At 44.7% G+C, this 27,960-nt stretch overlaps 1 protein-coding gene and 1 non-coding gene across 9 annotated transcripts in view; both read left to right on the forward strand.

Moving 5' to 3' along the window:
- DOCK2 (dedicator of cytokinesis 2) overlaps positions 1-27,960 on the forward strand; it is a 442,545-nt gene that overhangs the window by 373,467 nt on the left and 41,118 nt on the right. For all 8 annotated transcript variants that reach the window (XR_001718032.4, XM_016954162.4, XM_063811659.1 and 5 more), the window contains 6 exons: positions 4,569-4,717; positions 13,480-13,565; positions 20,030-20,186; positions 22,146-22,186; positions 26,689-26,779; positions 27,648-27,767. Coding sequence is in view for 7 of the 8 variants with exons in the window: in XM_016954162.4 (XP_016809651.1) it covers positions 4,569-4,717; positions 13,480-13,565; positions 20,030-20,186; positions 22,146-22,186; positions 26,689-26,779; positions 27,648-27,767 (644 nt within the window). In the remaining variant the exon portion in view is untranslated. The remainder of the gene's footprint in view (positions 1-4,568; positions 4,718-13,479; positions 13,566-20,029; positions 20,187-22,145; positions 22,187-26,688; positions 26,780-27,647; positions 27,768-27,960) is intronic.
- MIR378E (microRNA mir-378e) lies at positions 14,092-14,199 on the forward strand. The gene is given in 1 exon segment (NR_106652.2): positions 14,092-14,199. It is a non-coding gene; the product is annotated as a microRNA mir-378e (primary transcript).

Genomic DNA, 27,960 nt, shown 5'->3' on the forward strand with positions numbered 1-27,960 from the left:
GAATAAAGTTAATTTTAACAATACATTTAACACCTTATTCTAAAGTGTTATACTAAACATGTAATCAATACAAAATATTGCTGAGATTTTGTTTTCCTTTTTTGGGTATCTGGTGGATTTTTTACACTTGCAGCACATTTCTAATGGACTAGCCACATTTCAAGGACTCAAAAGACTCATGCAGCTTGCAGCTTCCATACAGAATAGCACAGCCCTAGAAAATGAGAAAGGGTTTACTTGCAGAGACACGTGTGGGGGGGTAGACTTTGGAGGGGGCGTCCAGGAGAGGGAAGGAAGAAGAGCTCGTTGGCGGAGGAAGGCCCAAGGCAGGAAAAGCAGTGTGCCCTGGAGGAGTGGGCGGTAGGCAGGTGGAGGGAGGGTGGCTAGGTGAGAGGCACACAGTGGGTATGGGGAGGCAGCACAGGACCAGACATGCTCCCAGTAGTTTATCCTGAGAGCAAGGAAAGTCATAGGGAAAAAACGCTGTGAATAAACATGATCCAACTGGGGCTTTTCAAACATCTTTGAGGACAAATGAGAAAATATTTCAATGAGACAGAGAAGAGTGGAGGGTTGTGAGTGTCAGCCATGATAGGGAAGATAAATCCATCTGACCCTTTCCCCAGTTCAGCTGTTTGCTTTAAAAGTGAACAAATAAAATGACCAGCCTGAAAATTTCCATGAAATGCTTCAGGGAGCTCCATGAGGTTAGGCCTTGTCTTTTCATATTGCTTAATCTAAAACTCGGCATAGAGCTGAACCCAAAGTACTTACCATCAGCAGCAGCAGCGACAGCATCAACACTTCCTGAGCTTTTGCAATGTGCCGGACACTGTGCAGGGCCCTTCGTTTGCACAAACTCTTAAGCTTCGACAATTCTATTAGGCAGATTTTATTATCTTCGTTTTACAGATGAGATCATGGAGGCTCAGGAAAGGTAAATGGCAAGCACAATACCACACAACCAGGGAGTGGCAGTGGCAGGACCTGACCCAGGCTGTCAGACTTGAAGACTCTATGGGGCCTGGAAGGAAGCTGAGGCTGGGCAAGTCCTGAATAATGAGGAGAGAATTGATTGCCTGTTTCAGAGCATTGCCAGGAGGGAGCTTTTCCAAGCCTAAGACAGAGGAGCAAAGATCGGTGGATCTGTGTTCTGTCTTCCCCTTTTGAACTGATTTTAGGTTTTTTTTTTGTTTTTAATCAGCTCAGCTTTATTTCAAATTCCCCCGGAGGCTTGCTGGACTCTGAAATCCAGGGAGTCGTAACTTGCCCTCATCCTTGTTCATTGTAGGGTCTGTGCCAGCCTTTGGAGAGACCTTTCTGTTACATGTCAGCCTCAGAAGGCCATGGCTTGCCCAAATTAATTCTCAGCCAAGTTCACAAAAGCCTCCCTCCCTCCCTCCTTTCTCCCTTCCCTCCCTCCCTCCTTTTCTTCTTTCCCTCCCTCCCTCCTTTTCTACTTTCCCTCCCTCCCTCCTTTCTTCCTTCCCTCCTTCCTTCCTTTCTTCCTTCTTTCCTTCCTTTCACCTTTCCTTCCTTCCCTCCTTCCTTCTTGTTTCTTTCAAGGTCATCTCCTCAGTGCCCTCAGATCCTTTGCATTTCACCCTACAGTCCACTCCTGGGAGGAGTGATGGAGGAGGCCACTGTACAGATGAGAAACCAAGACCAGAGAATTCATGGGACCCCTTTCCACCCACACCCCCCTGAGCTCTTCTCTGTGCTTGCATTATCAGCAGATCCTCTCCCAAAGCCTGTGTAATCTGGCATTTGGATTTTTCCTGCTGGCTTATTGGCACTTTAATAGCCTTTTCTCATTGGTATCTGTTCCCAGTGAAGTTCAGCTTCAATTACATGAAAAAGACCCTCTTAGTAAATGCCCTTCCTTGGCTTTTCTCGAATACAGCAGCAGGTGTGTCTCTTGCATGAGCACTTTTTTTCCCAAATGAGTTTGTATTCACTTAGCCACAAATGTGTTCTGCGTGCACGTGTATGCATCTATGTATGTAAAGATATGCAAACACATATGCATTTGGATACTTGAACACAAAATCCAATGTGCTGAAATTCCACTTTTATGTAAATGAATAACATTTCTGAAGGGAGCATTGTAAGGGCCATTGAGGTCACACTGTATTTGGAGATCACCATCTCTCTCTCCGCCTTCCCTATTCTGCCAAATATCTCCTCAACTGACTGTAAAGAATGCAGATCAAAAGTATTTAAGAAATCACGGGTCTACAGCATGTCTGCCCTTTATTTTAAACCATCTAAAATTTATCCTTATCATGCCCAATGCCCTCCAGTATTCTAAAGGCCTTTGTTGCATAAGCAATTTCTCCATTCCGTGGTGGCTTATCTGACAGTTTCCCATTTACCTTCTACCTATTTTTGCACTTGATTTTGAATTTTAAAACCCCACTGTGGTTTGAAAAAGGCTTAAAGGATCTTGAAGGATGAAATCAGAAACGTAGATTAGCAATTACTATAAACCTGCCAGAAAGGAAGCTGTTGTTGTTGTTATTGTTTTCTATTTGGGCCAAAGCAAAGACTCTGAGGCTTAAGTGTAATCCAAATGCATCATATAATGAAGCTTATATCCTGGAAAAGGGTCTTTATTTTTCACTCCACTCTGCCTGACTCCACCATTTCATTCTCACTAACTGAGGATATTCCTAGGATGATGCCTTTTTTATTTTATTTTAATCTGAATCCTGGGCAACTACTCCAACATTAAGCCTCATTTAGGTTGAAAGAAAATTCATTTTCTTACTGCTTTCCCTCTCAGCTCCTTTTCTGAGCTTTAATCGCAAGCAGCTGTGCCAGGCCACACGCCATACCACCTGAGTTTCTGCACCCTGAGGTGCTCTCTGCCCCAGGCGAAGACCACAAATGTTCATCCTGACAATGGATGAAACCAGGGTGGGTGCCAAAACTCAGAAGGAGAAGGAGGCAGCAGCTGATGAAATATAGAGGTGTGAGCTTCAATAATAGGGTTGCTTGAATATGCTGACCCTCACTTCCCAGGAAATCCCTGCAATTCCTAAGTGCTCCTCTTTATTCCCTGTCTGCTACTTCTGATGCATATTTTCTGAAGATTCTGCTCAGTTCTGCTCAATAAGGCTCCCCTTTATGGTTCATTTTGACCAAACATCACAAAGAAAATATTAATAGCTAATGCTGTAGAGAGTGGGCTATGTACCAAGCATTGTCCTGGGCAGTTGCTAAATAATCACTCATTTTTTCTTTGATTCTTTACAATAACCTTATAAGATAAATACTGTTATTGTTCCAAGTTACAGATGAGGACACCGAGGCCCCGAGAAGGGAGACAAACTTGATCAACATTACACAGCTGTAATTGATAGTGGAGTCAATTTACACACTCAGGCCGTCTGGCTCCAGATTTGGTGCCCTTAACCACTGGGCAACACTGCCCTTGGCACTGATTCTTCTGCACTCTGTGCTAAGTACATGCGGACATATTTTTGCAAGATCTTCTCAACAGCTGGGTATCACTTTTGCATTTTTATGAGACATCTATACAAGTCCCATAGCCAGGGAATGTAGGAGCTGGAAAATTTATTTTCTCATTCAGCAGGTGTTTACTGATCATCTAATAAGTCCTGTGCTCAGTGCTATAGACACAGTGAGGAGAACAGACACGGTCTCTAGTGGGGGAGGCAGATGTTAATCAAACGATTTGACATATAAAGATATCATTTCAAAACTGGCAAAACATATAGAGGCAGTACAAGGAATCTTTTCTAGCTAAGGGTGGGAGGTGTAGAGAGGGGGCTTTTCTCCCAGAGGAAGGAGTGTTTAAGCTAAGATAGCACCCATCTGGGGGAGGCTGCGTGGTAATGGGTATTGGGTTAGGGAGCAGACAGGGAAAAGTATTCTCAGGAAAGGGGCATAACGTGCACAAGCCTTGCTGTGGGGGAAGCAAGGTGAAATTGTGACATTTGAGCCACCCCAGCTAGGCTAGAATGCCAGGAGCCAGGGGAGGGGACGGAGGGAATGCCTTGAAATGAGGCAGAAGAGACGAGAAGTTGTGGTTCATCTGATCCTCAAGCTATGTTTTAAATCTCCACGTTCCACTGACCACACTATTATAGCGGGTCCTTAGTAGCAAATTTTGCTTTTCTCATTTCATAAAACAGTTGGTAAAATCCCATTTAAAAACTCTCAGCAACACGGCATGTATTTCAGACAGACATAATTTCAAATGTGCTGTGCTTTGCCATCTCTAACATATTCAATCATGGCCCTATTTGCAGAGCAGACGCTGCAGGTGAAAACCCTTGTAAACAGTGAAGTGCTTTCTACACGCACGCCCGTGTTATTAGCCTTAATAATCGGGCTTGTTTTGGATAATGCATGCGCTCTAACGGGAGTTAATATATGTTAAGTGTTCAAAACGGTGCCTGGCTCATGGTAAACAACTATATAAGTGTTAACTATTGTTTTTACTATTATGCTTGCCTTTTTTTCTTTCCCCAGGCTTGGTCAGAGGAGGACCTGTGCGTCGCCGAACTGTTTTATGTGTTCATGTTCCTCTTCTCTTTCAGGTCAGAACAAAATCTGCTTCATCCCAGGCATGGTAGGACCTATATTAGAGATGACACTTATCCCTGAGGCTGAGCTCCGGAAAGCCACCATACCAATCTTCTTCGACATGATGCTGTGTGAATATCAAAGAAGTGGGGATTTCAAAAAGGTAAAAAATGAGGCCGGAAACTCATGCCAGCATGCCTAATCCCCAGCCCATTTCCCCATAATGATATCCTCATTCCATCTCCCTGAGCTTCATTGAGAGGCTCGGCGGCAGGATAGGGACATTTATTCATGGGTCCGGAATGAGCTGGCAGATCAGATTTGGTCGGTGTTCTATCAAGCTTTTCCGTCCAAGGACAAGATTAAAATGCAGTTTCTGGCTGTGTATTTGCTTAGCCTCTTTCTCAAGAATCTAAGAACCCCACATCTCTACCTAATGATTCTCTAAAAATGTGCTCCCAGGGCCCACCCGTCCCACCTGTCCCACTCTCTCACCCACTCTTGTCTAGTACTTCATCTTCTGGGCTGACTCTGCGGATCTACATTATCTAGAAAATGCCGGCCCTGCTGAGTGTCATTACTTGTCCACACACCAAATCTGATAGCAGATGGAGTTAGGGACGTGTTGCTCAGGAGGGACCTGTGGATCTGTGAGGGAATGGGACACTGGCCCCAGCATGGAGGGCTCCAGAACCTCTGTGAAACACAAGAGCCATTGGCCAAATACTGTCATTGAATATTTCGTCAAACTTGGACAATGAGGTCCATTTCCCGGGCCTGGTCACACTGGGAGCTCTGGCAGTGGAAGAAGCACCAGTTGCCACAATTGGCTCCCGGCACTGCTCAGTGACATTACCCTGTTTAGGAAGGTTGGTCTTTAAGTCCCATCAAGGCTGCCTGAACCGTTCCCTCAGGTCTCACCCCCTGTCCTCTCTGCCCCACATCCTCAGTTTTACCTCTAACTGAGCTTCTCACCCTCCTCTCTCCCCCAGTGCATCTACCTCTTATTCCTACCATATCCTGCCTTAAAATGGGTACTTAAAAGGCAGCAGATTCCAAACTGCCTTTCCTTAAGATCCTCAGGGATATTTCCCTTCCTTTACCCATTAATACCCTAATCCCCACAGAATAAAGCTCACACCCTCTAGCCAGCATCCCCGGCCCTCCCAGCTCCAGCCTTCTGAAGAATGTCTCAGCCATCCTCTCCAACTCTCCCCACCTTACCTCTTCTCCACCATCCCCACAGCCCACCTGAATGGCATTGCCTCTGTGGGTGTCCTTCGGGCATTTTTTTTCTTCCTGCTACGTCTCTGCACAGTCACAACCCTGCCTCTCAACACCTTCTAAACTCTTACTGATCCTGTGAAGCCCATCCAAATGCCATGTCACCTAGAAGGTCTTTTCTCCCCATTCCTGTTATTTGATGTCTAAGGTATGACTATTATCTACTGCCTTGCTTTATACTCATTTCTGTGCATTTTTCATCTTCCTCATCTGCATCTAATGATGATGATGATGATGATTATAATGACTGACTTTAGATATTTACTACATATCAGGCATATGACACCTATTTTCTATGTATTAGTTCATGCAGTCTTTTAAAACTACAACTCTATGAAGTAGGTAACATTATCTTATCTTACCCACTTTAAAGATGAAACCGAGACTTTGAAAGCTGACGTCATCTGCTGAAAGTCACAATCAAGAAAGTAGCAGAACAAAGGCTGCAACAAGCAGGTCACTGCGATTCCTAAACCCATGCTGCAACCCGTACTATCCAGCCACCAGTATCTCCCAGTAATACTGGCTGAATGGTATCTGCTAGAGCAGTGCTTTCCCTAAATATGTCCATGAAGCACTGATCCAACAAGATGCTCCAGGGAAGAGGGTTTCAAGGTTAAATACCTTTGGAAATCACTGCATATTGGAACCCATCTTAGAGATTCCCAGTGCATATTAATAGAGTCAAGGCACTGAGACATTCCATGGCAAACAGATCTGTCATTTCTTAAACTTATTTGTGCAAGAAACATCTACTGGATTTTCCATCCTATTAATCTCACATGGGAGAAAGTTGTTCTGAGAGGAATAAGAGACTAGTTTGCTATGATGATATCACTGTGAGAGGTAGCATTATAGGGACTCTAGTGCCAGAAGGGCTAGTGGCCAGCTGCCTTTTTGTGAAGAGCCTGAAAAGAAATCTAGCTGAGTAGGTCAAATGGAGAAAGAGGCCGTATCTGAGCAGTTGGGATAAGGGGAGTGGAAGGTGAAAGCTTGGATTGAGTGTTTGAAGGCAGCTTGGAATTTGCTGCCTTTTAAGTGGGAGCAAGGTCTGTGCAGCTTGGGACCACATAAAGGGCACACGCCATGAGATGAAGGGCAGTTTACTTACCCTCAGACCCACTTCTGAGGCCAGCGGGTGCCTTAGAAGAGTTCCTGGGAACAGGTGTGCAAAAGAAACACACCAAGTGCCTGATGGTGTACAATGTCCCAAAAAGAAATAAGACCTGGTCGTTGCCTGGATTGTGACCTGACAGATGTTTGGCAGCCTCAGAGAGTTTCACTCTAGTGTGATTTTCCTTCCCTAAAGGATTCTCGTATCTTGGTTTCTCTGTGGCATGCACCCACCTGTTTTCTCCGTATAGAGTCATTCCTTGGGCTCCTCACTCCAGTGTGCATTCATTCTGAGCATGTTCCCTAATCACTTCTCCTCGCAGCTCCCTTATCAAAAGAGACAGGACAATCAGGCTGACTAATGAGGCAGATGCCCATGTGAAAACCAGCCGGCATGCTTCATAGGAGCTCAGCTGGGGGATATGCCGGCCCAGGCATGGTTTTTGGTTCAGAGTAAGCAGTCATGGAAGGTGTCTCCAGGAAAGGGAGGTGGTGACACCCTGCTGAATCCCAAGCAGCCTTGATGGCCAGAACGAGAGTGAACCCCAGGACTGGGGTCTAGAATCCAGGAGGGCTGGTGTGCAAAGTGGCATTAGTACATGATGCCAAAATAATCCCATGAGAGAAGAACCAGGTCCCCAGAAGACCACATTGTTCCCTTTCTAAAATGTGGGTTGCTTAAGGGAAATAGCAGAGCCAAGAGGAAACTGAGCAGGGGCTTTGCTCCCAGGTCATACCAAACCCTCTGGCCTGATGCCAGTTTCTTGAAGTTCTCTAGCTCTCATGCCTTTGTATGGGCTCTTCCTTTTATATCTTTGCCCGAAGAGATCCTAGACACCCTTCAGCTGAGGCTTTACTTTTTGGGAAAGGCTTTCCTGCTTCCTGGGGCAGTGGTTCATCTGGGTACAAGAGACAAAGATTTTCTCAAGCCAAGTATACATAGGCTGGAACTAGGACAGGAAGGTGTTAGACTCTCAGTGGCTCACGGTTCTGGGGGCTGAACAAGAGGCAACCCCAGGGCAATCTCTTTCTCTGCTCTGGGTTTCTTTTATAAGCTCTGTGCCAGATTTCCCTGTCTCACCTCTCACCCAAATTTCATAGACAGCTGATGGGTTTGACTGATGACATTTATGCCTCATGAGTGCAGCACTTCATCCCAGACCATCTCGGGGGTCTCTGTCCATTGTCTAGGACTGGATGTCCCACCCCTGGTACACCACATGATTCCCTTGGTGGGGTTGTGGAAGGACAGTTTCAGCAAGAGGGCCTTAGGTGGACCCCATTGTGGCCGGCTTGGCCAGGACACATGCTAGTCAGAGTGAAACGTATCCTATCCTGCCTGGATTGAGCGGTCATCACACTTGTCCCACACAGCACAATTACCTGCTCATAGGTCTGTGTTCCACAGCAGACTGTGAGCTCTTGAGGGCCAAAGCTGGTCTCTCAGTCCTGAACTCCCAGTCCCTGTCAAGTGCCTGAGATGCACGTGGTGGGCACCATGTCAGTGTTCCCAGAATGAATGGATGGAGGCATTTAGACCCCCATCCCATGTCATTCAGGGGAACCACATTGGCACAGGGAGGTGCATTCCAGCAAATGTTTTTATAACCTAGAATAATGGGGCTTGCTAATGACTGCTTGAGTAATCCCCTTGCCCCGAGTAGACCAGCTGTCTTGCTGGCCAATTCTTTGTGGAAGGAGGGGATGTAGGTGTTCTGGATGCTATTGGTGGGAATGAGTGGGAGTCCTGGGGTATAGAGACCTTGGAGACTGGTTGGCTAGATGCAGATTGTAGAACAGGACTGTGTACCAGTCAGCATGGGGATCTGAGCCCTCAGCAGGCAGGAGATCCCGGAGAGAATTCTTCTCTCAGAGAAAGAAGAGGGGATAGCATCTGACAGCAGCACCTAGAACAGTGCCTGAACACCGTAGGAGCTCAATCGTTGCTCATTAAATTACTTAATAGACGGAGATAGCCATGTTAGCAGATTCCGCTGAGACTGCATCTTGGCATGGAGTAAGCTGGTGATTTAAATTGTTTAGAACATAATGTGGAAAAGATTACATCAATTCAATAAATCTGTACTGAGTGCTTGCTGCGTTCTCAGTACTGTAGTTTGGATTCAGATAGACCTACTTATAAGCTGAATCAATGTGGGTAAGTTATTTAACCTCTCTCAGCCTCAGCTTCTTCATCTGTAAAGTGGGTATCCAACTGCCATTAGAGGTTCCCATCCCAAGCTCTTTTGGGGGATGAATTGGAACGATTAGAGACAACTCAAAATTAGAAAGCTGCGCTGACTTCCAGACACCCCTTCTCACGTGACATTCTCTTTTCCAGGTTCCTCCCAACTCTACTTCTTTCCACCCAGGATAACTGGCATTTCATAACAGAGGAGGTCAAAGGCAGACTTACTGGTGTTGATGTCATCCTTGTCATCTTCCTGACATCCAGACCTCTAATAACATCTCTGCTCTTCCCATGTCAAAGTCAGCACCAGACGTGTGAGGAAGAGCAATCATTCCCCAAATCTCATACTTCTACAGGGCTGGACTCCAATCAGAAAACATTCTAGGAAAACAAGATGATAAAAATAGCCAAGATGTTCTAAAGCAGCCAGGAGAGGCAAGAGAAGCAATGCAGGGAAGGCATGAAGCAAACACGAGGCCCATATCAGGCCAGTCTCCTGGAAGAGGGAGGCCCAGGCAGAAGGTTTGGGCTCCTGGAGTCCACTCCTCCTTTCTCGATTAGAGCTTCTCAAGATTTGTGTTGGGCCTCTGTAGAATCTGACTTCTGTAGTGGCTCAATACAAATCTATGGATACTCATTAGCAAACATCCACCTCGCAGCAGTGGGGTAAGGAATCAATGATGTGATGCAGTCATGTAGCTGTGGATGAAAATGGAAGTAATTTGGAGAAGCCAGAGCTACATCCTCAACTCTGGATGGTCACAGTGTTGGGGGTAAGGACTGTTGCAGCATCATGATGGAGTGTATGTTTGGGAGAGCCTTTTTTTTTTTTTTTTTTTTTTTTGAGACAGAGTCTTACACTCTGGCACCCAAGGTCCTACGTTGCCTCAGCCTCCTCATTTGTAACATGGGGATGATGACATTCTTCTCCCTTGGCTGTTGTAAAGATTAAATGAGAGTATGATGCCTGTGATGATGACAATGACAATAGCATGATGAGCTTTGCTAACAATTATTGAGCACTTACTATGTGCCAAGTGCCTTATACGTGTGTTTGCCCTTTAATTTGTTACAGTACCACTATGAAGGAGATGCTATTTCAAATCTCCATTTAATAGATGAGCACATTAAGCCTTAGAAATGTTTATTAACTTGGCTAAGGTCACAGGGCTGGGAAAAAAGTCAAAGCAAGACTCAAACCAAGTCTATTCAATGCCACGGACTGTGATCATAGCCATTTCTGAGCACAGTACTGACCCTAGGATATGCCTGACTGAGACCTTACCCCTCCAGCTCACCCCAAGGGCTCAGGCATGGTGGTATGGTATCATTTGTCTCACACACTCCCTGGAACCCTGTAATTTCCCTCCTGGCAGGCTCTTTTGTGACCCTGAGACAAGTGCTTATTTACCTCAACCACTTCTGTGCTCCAAAGAAAAGTTCAGCTCACCAGGAAGAATCATGCCAGCATTTCCCAGTGAACCACTCAGACAAGAAAAAATGCACTTTTCTCCCCCTGCGCTGCTTTCTAGTAACATTCGGCAGTAATAACAATAACATTAGTGGTGATGACAAGTCGAGGGACACAGCACACACTTAATGTTAGGCACTTTGCTAGTGCTTTACATATAAAATCTCTGTGCCCTATAGCTACTCCACACTGTAGGTGCTACTGTTATGCCCATTGTATTGATAAGGGGTAGACAAACTCTGGCCCACAGGCCAAATCCATCCTTCCACCTGCTTTTGTAAATAAACTTTTATTGGACTACAGCCATGCCAATTTGTGTATGTGTTGTCTAGGGCTGGTTTTGTGCTACAGCAGCAGAGTTGAGTAGTTGTCACAGAGACCATCTGGCCTGCAAAGCCTAAATTATTTTCTGTCTGGCCCTTTACAGGAAGTGTTTGCCAGTCCCTGATCTAAATCCTGACCCTGAGGATTAGAAAGACCTACCAGCTTTCCCAAGATGGCAGAGGGAAGCGGTGAGGGATTTAAAGCCAGACAGCCGCACAGCAGACTCATTGTATAGCCCCTTAGCTGTATTTCTTCCTGCTCTAGGCTTGGCAGAGAAGACATCTCTAAGCATGATAGTCCCCAACCCTTGACATTGGATAATATTCAACACAGACATAATGCTTGACAGGATGCACCATAGAAGGGACGTGATTCATTTGCAGACTGGCAGTCTAGACTCTTGCCACACTGGGTCTCATCTAGGTGTCTGTTCCCTCCCTCCCGCCCTCCCTCCTTCCCTCCCTTCCTTCCTTCCTCCCTCCCTTCCTTCCTTCCTTCCTTCCTTCCTTCCTTCTTTCCTTCTTTCCTTCCTTCCTTTCATTTGTCCGTCCATCCATTCTTCTCTGCTCAAGCTGAACTGCTGTCTTCATTTTTCTCCACATTCCCACCTCGACAGCTTTGCTCACACCATTTCCCCCATCTGGAATGCCTTCCTTTTCACATTTATCACAGTCCTACCCATTTTTCCAGGCCCGGTATATCTCCTTCAATAAGTCTTCCCCAACTGAGGCAACTCACCGGAAATTCTTTGGCATTTGTGCTGTATCAGCACAAGCTTTTGGTCCCTCCCTTAGATCCTTTGTGCACAAAAGTGAGGGAACGATGGCATCATGGATGATGTGTGAACCAGAGGGAAGAGCAAATGTGGTCCCTGCCTTTTCATCACCTAAAGATTCCAACTCCATGGAGCTCTATCCTTTATGCCCAGGAAAGAGCCTGCCAAAGGTCTCTGCCATTCATCTGAGACTTTAAACAGGTCACTTAAACTCCCTGAGCCTCTACTTCTTCATCTGTAATAATAACTGGCACCGAGGGTTGTACCAAGCAAGGGCTGGCTGCTCTTCATGCATTGTCACATTTAAAGGTGATCCGTGACCTCCAGACTTCATGAAGTATTATGAAGACCGGGTGTAAAGAGGTCAAGTTAGAAGTCAGGACTCCCCAAGTCCTCTTTTGGTCTTGGTGACCTTTGCCAAGCTCCCCTTTCCCTCTCCAGGTGCCAGTTTATTTTTTAATGGTAAAATGAGGGAAGGGTGGACTGCATAATTTGGATGGACTCTTCAGGGTATAATACTAAAACAGTACAAACCATTTTGCAACAAAATCATGTTAAAAAGACGTTGGGTGACTTCAAAACAATGTGTTGAATAAGCCATGCACTCCAGTGGGTGAAATGCTTCTTAACATGGAAAGTAGGGAGACAAAACATTCTGTGGCTTCAATGCAACAAGATTTGGTGGAACTGTAAATGGATACTTGCTTTCAGATCACTTACCTAATCTGATCTCTGATCATTACCGTTGTCACCAGTCTTGACTCTCTGAGACCTGACATTTGCTCCATGTTTTATGAGTATTTTTCATCATTTCTTTGGTTGCAGGGAACAAAACTCCAATTCAAACTGGCTGATATATACACAGATGAGCTCATATGAATGGGAAAGTGTCAGGTGTGGCTGAATGCAGGGGCTCACAAATGGCATCAGGTCTCTGTCTCTCTGTATCTTCCCCTCTCTGCTTGCCTCTGTATTGGTGTAATTCTCAGACAGACTATTTCATTGTGGTCAGCAGCAGCCTGAGGCTCACGAACTTCCATCTTCAGGTTGAGCAAAATGAGCAACTCATTTTGCTAAGAGGTCCAATAAAGCCTCAGATTTAGAGTCTCACTGTCTCAGTCCAGACCTTTATTAATTCTGGGACCTGGGCAATGAAATATACTGATTAGGAGCTAGGCCTGTGTCAGGTTTCCACATCTGGAACTAGGGAGGGATGCTCAGCCCACCAGAGCCCCAAGGACTGTGGTTAGGACTGGTGTGATCACCAAAATATGGAGAAAGGAATGAAGGAATGCCAAGCGGGCAGAAACAATAGCTGTCCAGGAAACATGGCATTCCCTGAAGATTCTGTGTTCCGTCACATATCTCCATGCCTGTGCACATGTGGTGCTGTCTTCTTGGAATGTCCTTTCCCTTTTTCTGTTTCTGGGAAATTTCTATTTAACCTTTGAAAACAAGCTCAAATAACATGAGTTGTGAAAAGTCTTCCCTGACTCTCCTCCCTCTCTCCCTCTCCTGCACTCGCGCGCTCTCGCACGTGCTCTCTCTCTCTCTCTCTAGCAGTTATCACCCATGGCTCCCCTTCACTCTCTGGGCACTCCAAAAAGGCAGACATAGTATTCTGTTCCAATTTGCATTCCCAGATCCCAGCACTCAACCTGGGAGATAAAGAGCGCTCCCTAAAGCTTTGGTTGAAATAATGAATTGACTAATTTCAGCCCTCAGCCTTCTAACGTTATTGTTGATTTTTGTCTCCTACATCTTCAGTTTGAAAACGAAATCATCCTGAAGCTGGACCACGAGGTAGAAGGGGGCCGAGGCGACGAGCAGTACATGCAGCTGCTGGAGTCAATGTAAGTTCAGTGCCCTGTGTGTAGGAACAGCCTGTGAAGGTCAGGTGAGGCGGGAGGGCTCAGAACTCCAGGGGGCTCCGAGTGGCTCTGTCCTCCCCTGGAGATGGATCTAGAGGCTCATGGGTATTGGCAAAACTCCATTTTTGGAAGAAACCTCACATTTCTCTCTGGAGTGGCCATTTCTTTGGAATTGATAGAATGGGCCAGGTGAAAAGAATCTTTGCTGTGTTGGGAAGAGGGAAATAATTTACCAAAATGTCTACTTTCATTATGTCTTAACTGTGGAATGTGGTTGCTATTTTTCCTTCTATTTAAATTTTTGACAGATGTTGGTCATGCCCTACGTTTATTGAGCACACTTAATAACTTAGCATGCTATTGTGCAATGTGCTGTGTAATCCCTCCTTTAATCACACTTACTCCCTTTGATGCCCATTTCACAGAGGTGGGCCCTGAGGCTGAGGGAAGTAAGCACATTGTTCAAGGAAACTAGGACAAGCTAGTGGGGTGGACAAGCTGCATCCTGAACCTGGCTCTGCCTGACTCCAGCGTCCAGGCCAGGGGCAGACAGTGGACAGAGAACAGTGCCCAAGACCACTGGACTTGGAGTCAGGACATCATTTTAACAGCTTTATCGAGATGTAATTTACATGCCATACAATTTACCCAAAGTGTACAATCATTGACTCTTAATATGTTCACAGAGCTATGTAACCATCACCACAATCAATTTTACAACATTTTCATTACTCCTAAAAAGCAACCCTGCACCCCTTAGCCACTGCTCTGCCAACACACACACACACGTACACACACACACACACACACACGCGTGCGCGCACACACACCCAAACACTCCCCCATCTCCCCTAGCCCTAGGCCACCATTACTCTGCATTTTGTCTTGCCTATAATGTTTTCAAGGTTCATCCATGTTGTAGCATGTTTCAGTACTTAATGCCTTTTAATTGCCAAATAATATTTGGTAATTAAAATATTTGGTACCATATGGATGTACCCCATTTTGTTTATTCATCTCTCAGCTAATGTGTATTTAGGCTGTTTCTACTTTTTTACTATTAGTATTGATTCTGCTGTGAGCATGCAGGTACAAGTTTTTGTGTGGACATAACGTTTACAGTTCTCTGGGGTATATACCTAGAAATTGAATTGCTGGATCATACGGCACCTATATTTGACCTTTTGAGGAATAACCAGACTATTTTCCAAAGTGGCAGCTCCATATATATTTCTACCAGCAATGTATAAGGGTTCCAATTTCTCTACATTCTTGTTAACACTTGTTAATATCTGTCTTATTGATTACAGCCACCCCAGCGAGTGTAAAATGATATCTCATTGTGGTTTTGAATTGCATTTCCGCGATGTGTAGAATTCATTGATTTTCAGTACACTCACAGGGCTGTGCATCTTTCCATGTGCTTATGGGTCGCTTGTATATCTTTGGAGAAAGACATTGGGTTTTGATCCTGGCTCTACCACTTAGCGGCTGCAAGACTTCACACAAATCACATGAGTCTGGCCTCAGTATCCCCATTTCTGAAATGGGAATAATAAGCTCCTGTGGTTATTGTGAGAACTGAATAATTATAAAGCATCTGGCACACAGCAGGTAAATGCTTCATAAATATTCTTCCATCTCCAGGACTTGCTCCCAGTTTCTGTCTTTGACAGCTTGGTAATTGCCCCCTTCTCCCGCGAGACCTTCTCCTAAGGCTTAGGAACGTGACCCAGACATCCCCACTTCTCGCTAAGTGTATATTCTCTGATTTCTATAATTCTCTGAGATCACTCTGGTTTGGATTCTTTCTTCAATCCTTTTTGAATATTTTAAATTCAATAAGAAAGGCAAACTGAAGGCCTTGCTCTGACCCCCTACAATGAGCCTCTCGACCCTGCCCAACCAGGCAGAGCCCAGAGGACAGGATGGCACCCCAGGTAGTGCCATCTCAGCTGGCCCCTGTCCCCTTCCTGTCACCGTGCATGGCCCTCACTAAACACTTAGAATGCAAATGCCATTTGGCCAGAAGGAGAAACCCACTGTCTGCCCCTCAGGTGGATATGGAGACTGATGTATCTGGGGGGAATAAACAATGTTCTGGCTGAGTCAGTGTTTATCTTAAAGTTCTAAACAAGAAAATCAAAATATTGACCAGAAGTGAAGCCATGTACAGTGCTGGCAATTTCCATTTTTATAAGCAGATGGGGCTCTGCGGCGGTCTTCAGATGATCAGCAGGGTTTTCAAATCCTTCCTGAGTGATTATTTATAAAAGGAGTCCTTAGAGGTCAAAGAAATTAAAGACAGCTCATTATTTTTCTCCTGAAACAGAGGTGTGAATGATTTTTACACAAAACAAATCAAGCCTGACACAGGGAGCCAGGTCCCCATCAGAACATCCATGGGGCCCCTGTGCCTGCTCCTTCCTTTCACCTCTCTGAGTCTCAGTTTTCTTATCTGAAAATTGGGGATAAAATATTATCGAGCCCTTAGAGTTTTTGCTGGGAGTCTAGCAATATTAATTATTAGTAGTACAGATTGATTAGGCCTTATCTGAAATGCTTGGGATAAGAAGTAGTTTGGATTTGGGATTTGTTTTTCAGATTTTGAAATAATTATACTTAATAGTTAAGTGTCCCTAATCTGAAAATCCAAAATCCAGAATGCTCCAGTGAGCATTTCCTTTGAGTGTCATGTTAGTGCTCAGAAAGTATGAATTTCACATTTTCACATAGAGGACAGTCCATTTGTATTACTTACAGGTGGATAGCATTGTAGTTTTTTGAAGCCATAAGCCTGCCTATCTTTTCTCCCCTAGGCTAGTCATCTCAGTTCCTCCAGCCTTTCCTCCCAGCCCCTCTTTCAGGGCCTCACTGATACATAGGGCCCCCACTGGGCAGATACAGTCCTGTGGGCACATGGCTTGGATGGGGCCTTGGTGAATAGAACAGAGCTACTCTCCCTGTGGCAACTGCAGCCTTGCATAGGAACACAAGGTTTAAGGCATGGAGTGGGGCTGAATTTCAGTCCTCATGTGCTCTGTGCAGTGCGCAAGCTATATAACCTTACACAGCACTCCAGTTCTCCCTACCCTCAGAGCTCTCTTTGGAGCCCACGCTCATTGATCCACATATATCTGAAAGTGTAAGTCTCACATTGAATGGATTCATAAGACACACCCCTGCCTTTCTGTATTTTATTCCTGCGAATAGTTCTAGAAGTGGTGAGGGAATCGGAAGGTTGAAGCAGATAGATGTATGTTCTTGGGCCTTTATCCTACCCAGACCCTTTCAATCCCTGGAAAAGGACCTGTCACAGGTCATTTCATTTCATTTCATTTCAAGGAATGAAAGAAAGTCCAGTTTCATTAGCACTGACAGAGAGGGGGAGTCTGGGATCCTCCCTCTAAAAGCCTCCAATGCCAAGTGAAAATCAACTGCAGGGAGGAGTGAGCCCCCTCTAGTCCTCCCACAACAGGAGCAGAAGCAGTGTGGCAAGTGTCCACCACCCTTCATTCCACTGCGTGAGGAATTACCTATATTTTCTTATGATTCCCAAAGCTTTTGTCATACTCTGTTGTGGGATTACAAGGTAAACAATTAAACAGGCTTAGCATGCGGTCTGGAACACAGGAAGTACTCAATAAGTGGTAGTATCATTATATATTATGATTAATTTTTATCTATGTTTCCCATGCTAGACTGTGATCTCCTGGAACTCTGAATCCCTAGTTTCTAGAATGCCACATGTTGAGTGGAAGGATGGATAGTGGATGGATGGGTCATTTCTAGCCAATTTTCCCATCCATTTCACCAATCCTAGATGGTTTGAGCACCTTTCTTGCTCCATGCATAAAGAATAGGAAAAGAAAGCAAGCCAAGACCTTTTTCTTCTAAACCCTGGTTTCTCCAAGTGTGGTCCATTGACCCGCAGCACTGGTATCACCTGGGAGATTGTTAGTAAGGCAGCTGCTCAGGAACCAGCCCAGATGTGATGAATCAGAATCTATTAACACAATGCCCCAGTGATCCCCATGCACATGGAAGTTTGCAAAGTCTTGGACAAAACCAGTTGTTCTTTTTTTTTTTTTGAGACGGAGTCTTGCTCTGTCGCCCAGGCTGGAGTGCAGTGGCACGATCTCGGCTCACTGCAAGCTCCACCTCCTGGATTCACACCATTCTCCTGCCTCAGCCTCCCAAGTAGCTGGGACTACAGGCACCCACTACCACGCCCGGCTAATTTTTTGTATTTTTAGTAGAGATGGGGTTTCACCGTGGGAGCCAGGATTGTCTCTATCTCCTGACCTTGTGATCTGCCCACCTCGGCCTCCCAAAGTGCTGGGATTACAGGTGTGAGCCACCGCGCCTGGCCCCAGTTGTTCTTAATGTTAGCTCCATGTTGGAATCTCCTAGAGAATGTAAATAATAAAGTACTGCTGCCTGGGTCCCACCCTCAAAGATTCTAAGGTTATTGACCTAAGTTGAGCATTGGGCTTTGTAAAAGCTCCCCTGGTGATTCTATCATGTGACCAGGGCTGAGAACCTCAGGTCTGGCCAAGCTTAGACCCCGAGATGTCTCCTGCCCTGGAAAGCTTTAAAAAATCACACACCAAACACTAGGAAGAAGCTTTGTTGCATTGTCATTAGGGTGGCACACAGGGCTAGAAGTGACTGTCCCAGGAGGAGGCATGCACAGCTGTGGCTGAGCCAGACAGGTCTAAGTCACAGGGCCATTTGCATCTCCCATTGAGAGCCAGGGAACAGGTGCTTCTCCCAGAGTGAAGATGGATTTGTCTTATCACAGCAACAGTTTGAGACGTCGCCTTCTTGCAGCTTGGCTTGGCTTCTTGGAGGAAATGACCCTCAGAAGTCCTTGCTTTTCTTACCTTTACCCTCCTAAGGGCCCCTGGAGAGTTTCAGTTCCATGGGGAGAGGAGACAGATACAAATCATGTGGTCTGCATAATGTCTACTTGAGATGCCTGGGAACACACTGTGGTGTTTCTCTGTGGGAAAAATATCTCCCCTAAATTTAACAATGATTGGCTTGATTCAACTTACTATCACACTGATACTGGGAAGGTCCTTTAATCTTTCTCAGCCTTCATTTTCTCACCTGCAAAATGGGGGAAATAATTCTCACTTATCAGAATTACTGTGAGGATTTCTTAAGAAAAGTGACTAGTACAGTGTCTGGCACAGAATAAGTAATTAAGAAGAAATAGTCATCAAACAAAATTTTAACCCATCTGTTTCTCCCCACCTAGTCTGTGGGCTGCCAGACAGTAGGTGTGGTTCTTTTCTATATTGATGTCTTTCTCTCTACCACACAATGCCTAGCAACTAATAGATGCTTAAAGATGTTATATTTTTATTTTTGTTTTTAAAATTTAGAATATAAATACTAAAACAAATATTATAATTTTAAAAAATAATTTACACATACTTAAATAGAAAAATGGAGGCTTTTCTTTCCTATTTTCCCACCTAAAGCCTTGTTGGAAACAGCCATCACTACGAGTTTGGTGTCTATCCTTGCTGACTGTACATGGCACTTTATAAGCACATAGAGACACATGATGGCCATGTACACTTGCACACACATGCAGTGTTTGGCAGTAGAGACATAGATGCTGGGGCCAGACTTTTTGATATTCCTGACCAAGTGACCTTGGACAGCTTAGTGGACCTCTCCATGCCTTCGTTTCCCTATCTACAAAAGTCCCATCTCATAAAATTGTGACAGGAGGTTAAATGAGTTACCATTTGCATGAGGTTTAAAATAACACCCTGGCCATGCTAAGCTCTATGTTAGTTGGCTAAGTGAAAAACAAATATTGTTCTGAGACTTACTTTTCTCACCTAGCTCTATATTTTATAGAGCTTTTCATGCCCAGACATATTGAATCTCTCCAATATTTTTAATGTCTTCATAGAATTCCATTTGGTGAATATACTGTAATTTATTTAGGCCTTTCCCAATTGATGAACATTTAAGATGGTTCCATCTATTTCACTATTAGACACAATTTGTGAGTATTATATCTTTGCATACTTCTGAGAATATTTCTGTAGAACAGATTCTGCAAAGTAGAGTTGTGGGGTCAGAGGATATGTGCATTTACAATTTTTACAGATACTATGAAAATTGCTTCCCCAAAAAAGTTTTCTTGATTTATTCTCAGCAGGGGTGGGTAAAAGTGACCATCTCCCCCACCATCATTACCTATATTGGAAACTATTTTATTTTTATTTTTTCCCATTCTGATGTTAGAAAAAAAATTGCTGCACTATATGGATAAATACACGAATAAATGAACAAAAGGAGCAGTCAGGGAACTTGGGTTGACTGACTGATTTTGCATGTGCTCCATCCCACCGCCCACTGGCCCCAGCACAGTCTTTCTCCCCAGCCATGAGCTCACTGCCCTCTGGTCTCTGCCACAGCCTGATGGAGTGTGCTGCAGAGCACCCAACCATTGCCAAGTCGGTGGAGAACTTCGTGAACCTGGTCAAAGGCCTCCTGGAGAAGCTGCTGGATTACCGGGGTGTGATGACAGATGAGAGCAAAGACAACCGCATGAGCTGCACTGTGAACCTGCTGGTGCGTGGGGCTGGCGGGTCCAAGTCAGACCAGAACCCTGTGGGGGGGCTTGGGCTTGGCTTTGGGTCTCACGATTGTTCTTCATAGGGAAGCAGTGCTTAAGGGCTTTGGAAAGCAGACAAATGTGGAATGGAACGTCTGCTGTGCTTTCTGCTAGCTTTGTGTCTTGAGGCCGTCACTTCACCTTTCTATGCCTGCCTCCTTATTTATAACATGAAATTAATGCATATTCCCTTTAGCACTCAACACATCACATGGAAGGAAGATGACAGTATAGACTGGCTAAGAGTATGAGCTTTGGAGTCACACAGCCTCTGGGTTTCCATCCTATATCTGATAATTAATAGGATGGACAAGCTAAGGAAATGTTCTGAAGTCTTAGTTTGCTTATCTATTACATGGAGAAAATAATGGTTCCAATTTCATTAGGTTGTGTTGTCCTGGCCCATGGTTAAATGCTCACTATGTATTAGTTTCCTTCTTCTTATAGAATGGAGTCACACTAATAACTAGAATTGCTGTTACTATGAACCAGGTTAACCAGAGAAGCTAACCCCAGACCCAAGTTCTTAACCCCTATATTCCATGAGCTCCCATGGGCTGGCTGCCAAGCAGCCTCTCTCACATGCTCTGTGATTCGATCAGGAGACAGGTAGGTAAGCAGCCATAATGCTTCATATTCACCGTGTCATCCCACCTTAAAGTGGTTTAAAAGAATGAAGTTGACCAAAAGGCCATGTGGCATCCATCACATCAACCTCCCTACCATTCCCAAGGCTCCTGAAACACAAAACCTGTCCCCAGAGCTGTGTTGTGTGGCCTCCCTTTACCCTAAATAGACTTTTTTTTTCAACAGCCTAGATATTGCCATTGATTTTCCAGAATGCCAAGGAGAGTTTAAAAATCCTGATGACAGCAGAAAGGAATTCATTGCTAATAACTCCACCAGGCCCAGTTTACATAAAGATCATGAAGAGGTGTTTTCCATGAGCTGAGAAGCTTCTCTCTAAGGAGAGACAGAGTTGGTTGAGGAAAGTGACCTTTAACAGCCAGCTAAGATCAGGGAGAATGCTTGGGACAGACAGTTCTCCAAGCACTGAGACACCACTAGTTTTTAGTGCATTGCTTAAATATGGTGTCAAGGAGGAGGGTGGGGATGGAGGTGGTATCAGGACAAATGATGTCCAGTATGATTTGCCACCCATTGACTGTGTGCTCTGGAACATGTCACCGCCCTTCTCTGACCCTCAGGTGCACGTGGGTGTGCTGCATTAAACCAGGATATACACCTGGTGTGGCTCATGGATTGGACCAGGACCACCTGGCTCAGAATCTGTAGGGACTTGTTTAAAAAATGCCACAGGATTAGGATCTCTGGTGGTGAAGTCCAGGGCAGCTACTAATCTAAATGGCCCCTGAGCTGGAATAGGGACCTAGATTCCTACGTATTGCCAAGTTTAAATGTTTTGGCGACAGAATCCCGTATAATTCCTGATAGTTCTGCACTATCAGGAATTCTGATCTCTTACTATTACCGAGGTGCTACCACTCACTTTCCAACTCAGGTTCTTTCCAGTGCAAGGCCTGAGCTTTGAAACATCAAGCTGGGCTGCCTTTCAATGTGGGCTTGGTCAAAGTAGACTACCCCAGTCTTGGCAGCCCACCTCTCAATGCAGCAAAACACTGAACTGCACCTCCTGATATGTGATGGCTGAGACACATCAAGTCCTCTCTGTTCCTTTATAGTCTAAGGGTCAGGGAAGTGATTTTCAAAGCAGAATCTTCCAATTAGGCTGTTTGATGCATCTTTGGTGCATCCAGGAAAATAAGTTTCTTATTCCTATCTCAGGGTACCCAGATAGTAGACAGCAATCTTCCTCTCATCTTCATCACCACACCCTTGACCTCTGTGATATTGCAAAGAACAACACTCATCATTGTTTTTCCTCCCCTACCTAGAATTTCTACAAAGATAACAACAGGGAGGAGATGTACATAAGGTAAGATTCATATTTTCTAAAATCCAGACCTGCTGTGTCACTTTCCTGCTCAGTATCCATCGATGGCTCCCTGCTGCCTTCAGGATAAAATTTAAACTTCTCTTCTTGACATTCAGGCCCTGTGTGTTCTGATTCCTGTCAATTTCTCCAGATTCAATTCCTTTCATTCTCCCACAGTCAGCCCCATAAAACCACGTGAAATCGTCTGGCCTTCCATGCTGTCCTGTTGTTCCCACAGATCATATTTTCCTTAAGAGTGAATACTTTGTGATTTGAACTGTTGGGGTGCATTTGCGTTGTTGCGGGCCTGACCTTGGATAAATTACTGTGAAGCCTGAGTCCAGACATGTAGTAAGACCATTGACTAGCCCAGTTTTGAAGGGAAAAAAAAGATACTAAGATGCATGATATCTGCATCCTTGTAGGCATTTAAATGATATTATTTGAATATATCATGAAGGTTTTTTGGGGACATTAGCCTGAAGCAAAGAACTCCTTTGCCAATTTTTCTCAGAATCTCATATTTTTTTCTGCAATTTAAAAATTATTGTTACTTTTATTTATAATAAAAAATATATACTTATTACAAAACAAAAATAAACTTATAAAATATGGGCAAGCAACACAAAAAATGAAATAAATTCCCATAATCCATACATATTTCCAGGACTTTTTAATATTTATATATACAATGAATTCTATGCATGCGTATTTTTTGCAAAAATGGGTTTATATTACTTGTAATTTATTCTTTGCTTTTTCTAACTTGACAAGAACTCCATGTTGACAGATGTATATCAACATCATTTTTAATGAAACTATAAAATTTTTTCCAGAATATACCATCATTTATATAGCCAATCCTATATTGTTGAACATTTAGATTGTTTCCAACTTTTTCTACAATAAAAAGCACAAAAACAAATTTTTTTTTTTTTTTTTTTTTTAAAGACAGTTTCGCTCTTGTTGCCCAGGCTGGAGTGCAGTGGTGCCTATTCAGCTCACTGCAACCTCTGCCTCCTGGGTTCAAGTGATTCTCCTGCCTCAGCCTCCCGAGTAGTTGGGACTACAGGCCTGCACCACCACACCTGGCTAATTTTGTATTTTTAGTAGAGACGAGGTTTCACCATGTTGGCCTGGCTGGTCTCGAACTCCCAACCTCAGGTGATCCACCCACCTTGGCCTCTCAAAGTGCTGGGATTACAGGCGTGAGCCACTGCGTCCGGCCACAACAACAAAATTCTTGGACATATACCTTTATGCACATCCTTATGAGGCTGGAGCCCTTGAGGTAGAGTCAACCAGAAGATTGAGGAGCAAGGTATTTACAGGGCTTTTGTCACATTCTGTCAGAGGGCAGAAACTTCAAGTCTACACTCACTCTGCTATTACGGCAGATATATCTAGGTACCTAGTTTAGCATTACTCCAGAAATAGGAGCTATCATTTGGAGAAAAAATAATTTTATAGGTTGTCCTGAGTTTGGGATATTTATAACATCACTAGTCATACCTTATTGTAGCAGCACAAAGCTTTGGGGTCTGAAGGACCTCAGTCCTCGCCTCACTTTTTCTGTAACCTTGGATAAATTACTCAATCTTTCTGGGTTGAGGTTTTCCTACCTGTAGAATGTTTCCATCCTACCTTCTGTTTTGAGGATTAAATGAAGTACTATAGGTAATATGGCTGCCACATGGTTTCCTCCCTCCAACCTTGTTTCTCCCCTTCTCATTTTAGAAACACAGACGGCAAATCCCAGACCTCCACAAGCTTTGGAGATTTGAGGCCCGTAGTAATCTAAGAAAACCATATTTATCTAAACCAGACTGCAAACAGGGTATAGTCTGAAAATCTGTTCTGTTTGGCAGGCAGAATATTTAAAAACATTTTTAATTGGCTGCCAACATTTAAAAATCTGGAGATTTTACATAAAAATCAAAATTTCCCTTTTCTCCTGGAAAACTCAGAAGGTGTGACAACACTGGGCCCTCGTCCTATTCTGACGACTGTTAGCCGAACCGGGTGGTGGCAGCCATTCTGGACAGGCCTGGAGCACTGTCATCAGGACATCATCTCTATTCCCTACTGTGCTACTCCCCGTCCACCTCGCTCAAGCACCTGCCATCTGGAGGTGCTTGAGTTTGGTATCCCTGGTTGAGGGATGTCTTCTTTTTACTAGGGTGCCTTCTTTTGGGTTCTGTAGCAGATCATCAGACCCTTGAGTTAACAAGGAAGAGGAGAGGGTGCCAAAGGAGGAGTTGAAAGTAGCAGGGAAGCTCTCCCCTGGGCTGCTCTCCCCAAGTTTTTTGAACTCAGCCATCTAGGGGTCTAAGGCATCGAGGATGGGCAGGAGGAGATAAGGCAGAATTAAGCCATGTGTGCACACACAGGTGTTTCTTAATTCCAAACTCTCTACATGGAGGTCATGTGCAATTTCACGGTTAACTCTGATTAGCAGAACATTAGGCGGGAGGAGAGTGGAAAGGCTGTGTCTGTGAAAGCAGAAATCACTGAGCTTGAAATCTGCTTCTGGCTCTGGCTCTTTTAACCTGGATCTCAGTTTTCTCATCTTAACAGAGTTATTGGAAGGATGAATTGATAAAAATACATGATAATAAAACACCCATTTTTTGAATGAATGAATGAACAAATGTTTCTGCCTGGGAAGCTCTCCCAACTCATCCCCTTCCCCTTCAGATCAACTGTTATGCCATGGGAACCTTTTTAGAAGCCCCTCTTCTCCCCACCTGGATAAAGCGTGCTCTCCTGGTACCATAGACCACTCCTTCACAACACATATCATCGCTGTGTTCTTGCTGTTATGTATCTGATGATTTGATTCATGCCTGTCTCTTCTCCTAGACTCTAATCCCAAACCCTGAGAACAGTGCCTGCGTTTGTCACTGTTTATCTCTAAGGCCTGGTATAGCCTGGATGCCCGGTACAGCTTTGCTGAATGAATAAGTGAATGAACAAAAGACTGCCAGGGCATCCCAGCACAGCAGCTATCAAATCACCACTAGGTGACCTTTCCTCGCCTCAAAATCTTTGGCGGTCCCTGCCCTGATTTCAGGCAGCCTACATTTGACCCACTGACCCATTTTATGTGGCAGGAACACTGAACATTCGCTTCTCCTTTGGTGAGCTTCGTGCAGAAAGCCTTTTTCCCAAAAGGAAAATAAACCAGAGCATTGAGACACGCATTGAGTGGAGATGCCCGAGAAACCCTGTGTTCCCTGGTGTGAGACAGTGGGTCAGGGTAGAATGCTGGCACCATGGCAGGCATTCCCTGCCTCTCCTCTCACAGGAAGAAATCAGCATATCCCCTCACCACATTACTTAGAGTTGGGTTTCAATAAATCCTGCTAATGATATGCAGGTCACCGATGCAGTGGTTCATTGCCTCTGGATTCTGTTTCCAACGGTGGCAGGAGAGAATGTTTTGTAGAGGAATCTAGTTCACAGTGATAATAGGTAATAACTGTCACTGCTCAGTGCCGGCTACAGGCTAATCACTTTCAGTGAATACTTGCATTTCTTAGCAGCAATGCAAGCTGTCATGTATTGAGCCTTTTGTAAGACACACATGGTCTCCTTGGCCCTTTATATGCCCAGTCACTTTATAGATAGGTTCTGTGAATGTTGCCATTTTACAGATGAGCAAACTAAGGCACAGAGAAGTTAATTCACTGCCCCTTAATACCTATTATGGATCAGTTATCTAAGAATTTTCCAAAGCGCCCTTCCTTTGTCCTTGTTCTCATCCTCAGTACCCGTCAGTTATATTGCCATCTCATGGTTCATAACTGGGATCTCACTTTTCAAAGGGACAGGAAGTTAAAATGTGACTGCAGTCAAATAGCTAACTCTTCCTACTGACAGCTCAAGGTCTACATATGAATATCTGTTCTCCAGCCCCTGATCCATTTCCTTTTATTACCAAAAAATGCACTTACTTACACCCAGAGAACTCTGCAGAGAGGGGTAGGAACTGCCCCTTATAGCTGCCGTGGCTTGTTCATACTCCTTCAATGACACAGTGATTAAGAGCAGGCATCATGTCCTGACTCTTCTGTTTATTAGCACAGAACTCCTGATAAATTGTCTCTCTCTCTCCTTCCTTTATTTCTCTTGCTTGTCATATTGCATTGGCCAGACCATTCATTATCAAGTTGCATGTTAGCTGGAATGGCACCTAACTTATCCAGGCAATAGTTCTCTCATCTGAAAAGAGGAATTCCTGAGACTAATCTCATAGGGTTGCCATAAATATTAAGTAATCTAAGAAATTTAAAATAGTTAGCTTAGTACCTGTCATGCACTAAGTAACCAACATGCACTAGGCGCTGTCATTACCCACTCAAAGTTCTGGTTATCCCGGAAGGAGGACTTTCTTGCGACCCAGAGAGGTGCCCAGTTGTTCTCTGGGCTCCTGCTTGTCCCTGCCAGGTGTCTCCTTTTCACTGCACCTGGTAGCTTACTGCATATTTTCCCTCAAACAGGTACCTGTACAAACTCCGCGATCTTCACCTGGACTGTGACAATTACACAGAGGCTGCCTACACGCTCCTTCTCCACACCTGGCTTCTCAAGGTACAGTCACTTTGGGTGAAGGGCATTTATGCTGGGATCCTGACAGGGCCTCACAGCAAGTTGAAGAGTGAAAAAAGAAAAAAAAGAAAAAGAATCCAAACATTTTGTTTTGCCCTGTGTCTCCAAACTCTTGAGCTGGCAGGATACTTTTTGCACTGCTTCCCTGGTCACATGTGGTTTTGAGTGATCTTTACATTTAGCAACAACAACCCCTCTTCGAGATACATTTTGCAGCTTTATATAATATCCAAACTGCTATTAACGGTAAATCATTGGCATGCCCACTGAGCTGCATTCCTTCTGTTGAGAACTTAGCTGTAGCTGGGAAAAAAATCAGAATGATTTCCTTTGGCTTTGGGAGAGCTGGGAGCATGTTTCTTAGGGGTTCAATGTAAATATCTACAAACAACACACAGAGAGCCAATAAAGAGTAAGATAAGTGCAACTCAACAAAAACCAGGAGGCTTCACAAGTGGAAATTGCAGCCCAGCATCTCTCTGACTGACACTGGCACCCAGGACAGGCAGGGGGAAGCTAGCAGAGGGGAGGGTGTTTGCAGGGCTTCATCTGACTCCTGATCACTGTGGTTTTAATATTTCATGTTCCCTCATTTGTCTGTTTTGGGACTTGGGACATTAGTGCTGCCTGGAGGGCAACCTCCAAATATCCTGAGTACTCATGCCTCAAAAGGGCAGCCTCTCCAGTGGTACCCCAAGTTTCCAGAAATAAGCTGAGTTCAAGAAAGGAGGAGAGATGGAAAGGACAGGGTGTGTGTTGGGGGGGGTGGTTCCTGCCTTTAATCCTAGGAAGACACCTGCTCTTGGCAGCCTCTCGGCCCTGTGTGACTTCCTGTGTCTTCTCTTCACAGTGGTCGGATGAGCAGTGTGCATCACAGGTCATGCAGACAGGCCAGCAGCACCCCCAGACACACCGGCAGCTCAAGGAGACGCTCTACGAGACCATCATAGGCTACTTTGACAAAGGAAAGGTAATCTGTCCCTGCCCACCCCCCGTGGGGACCCTAGCCACTGGAAGGATGGTTCTCTCCCATACCTTACATCCAATCCATCCTCAGCTCTGTCAGATATCCCTGCAAATCCTAACTCTGATCACTTCTCTCCACTTCCTCTCCATCTCCATTCCTTCCACCTCCATGTAAGGCACCGACATTGCTCACCTGG

Source organism: Pan troglodytes, chromosome 4, assembly GCF_028858775.2.
Source record: "Pan troglodytes isolate AG18354 chromosome 4, NHGRI_mPanTro3-v2.0_pri, whole genome shotgun sequence".
NCBI classification, from domain to species: domain Eukaryota; kingdom Metazoa; phylum Chordata; class Mammalia; order Primates; family Hominidae; genus Pan; species Pan troglodytes.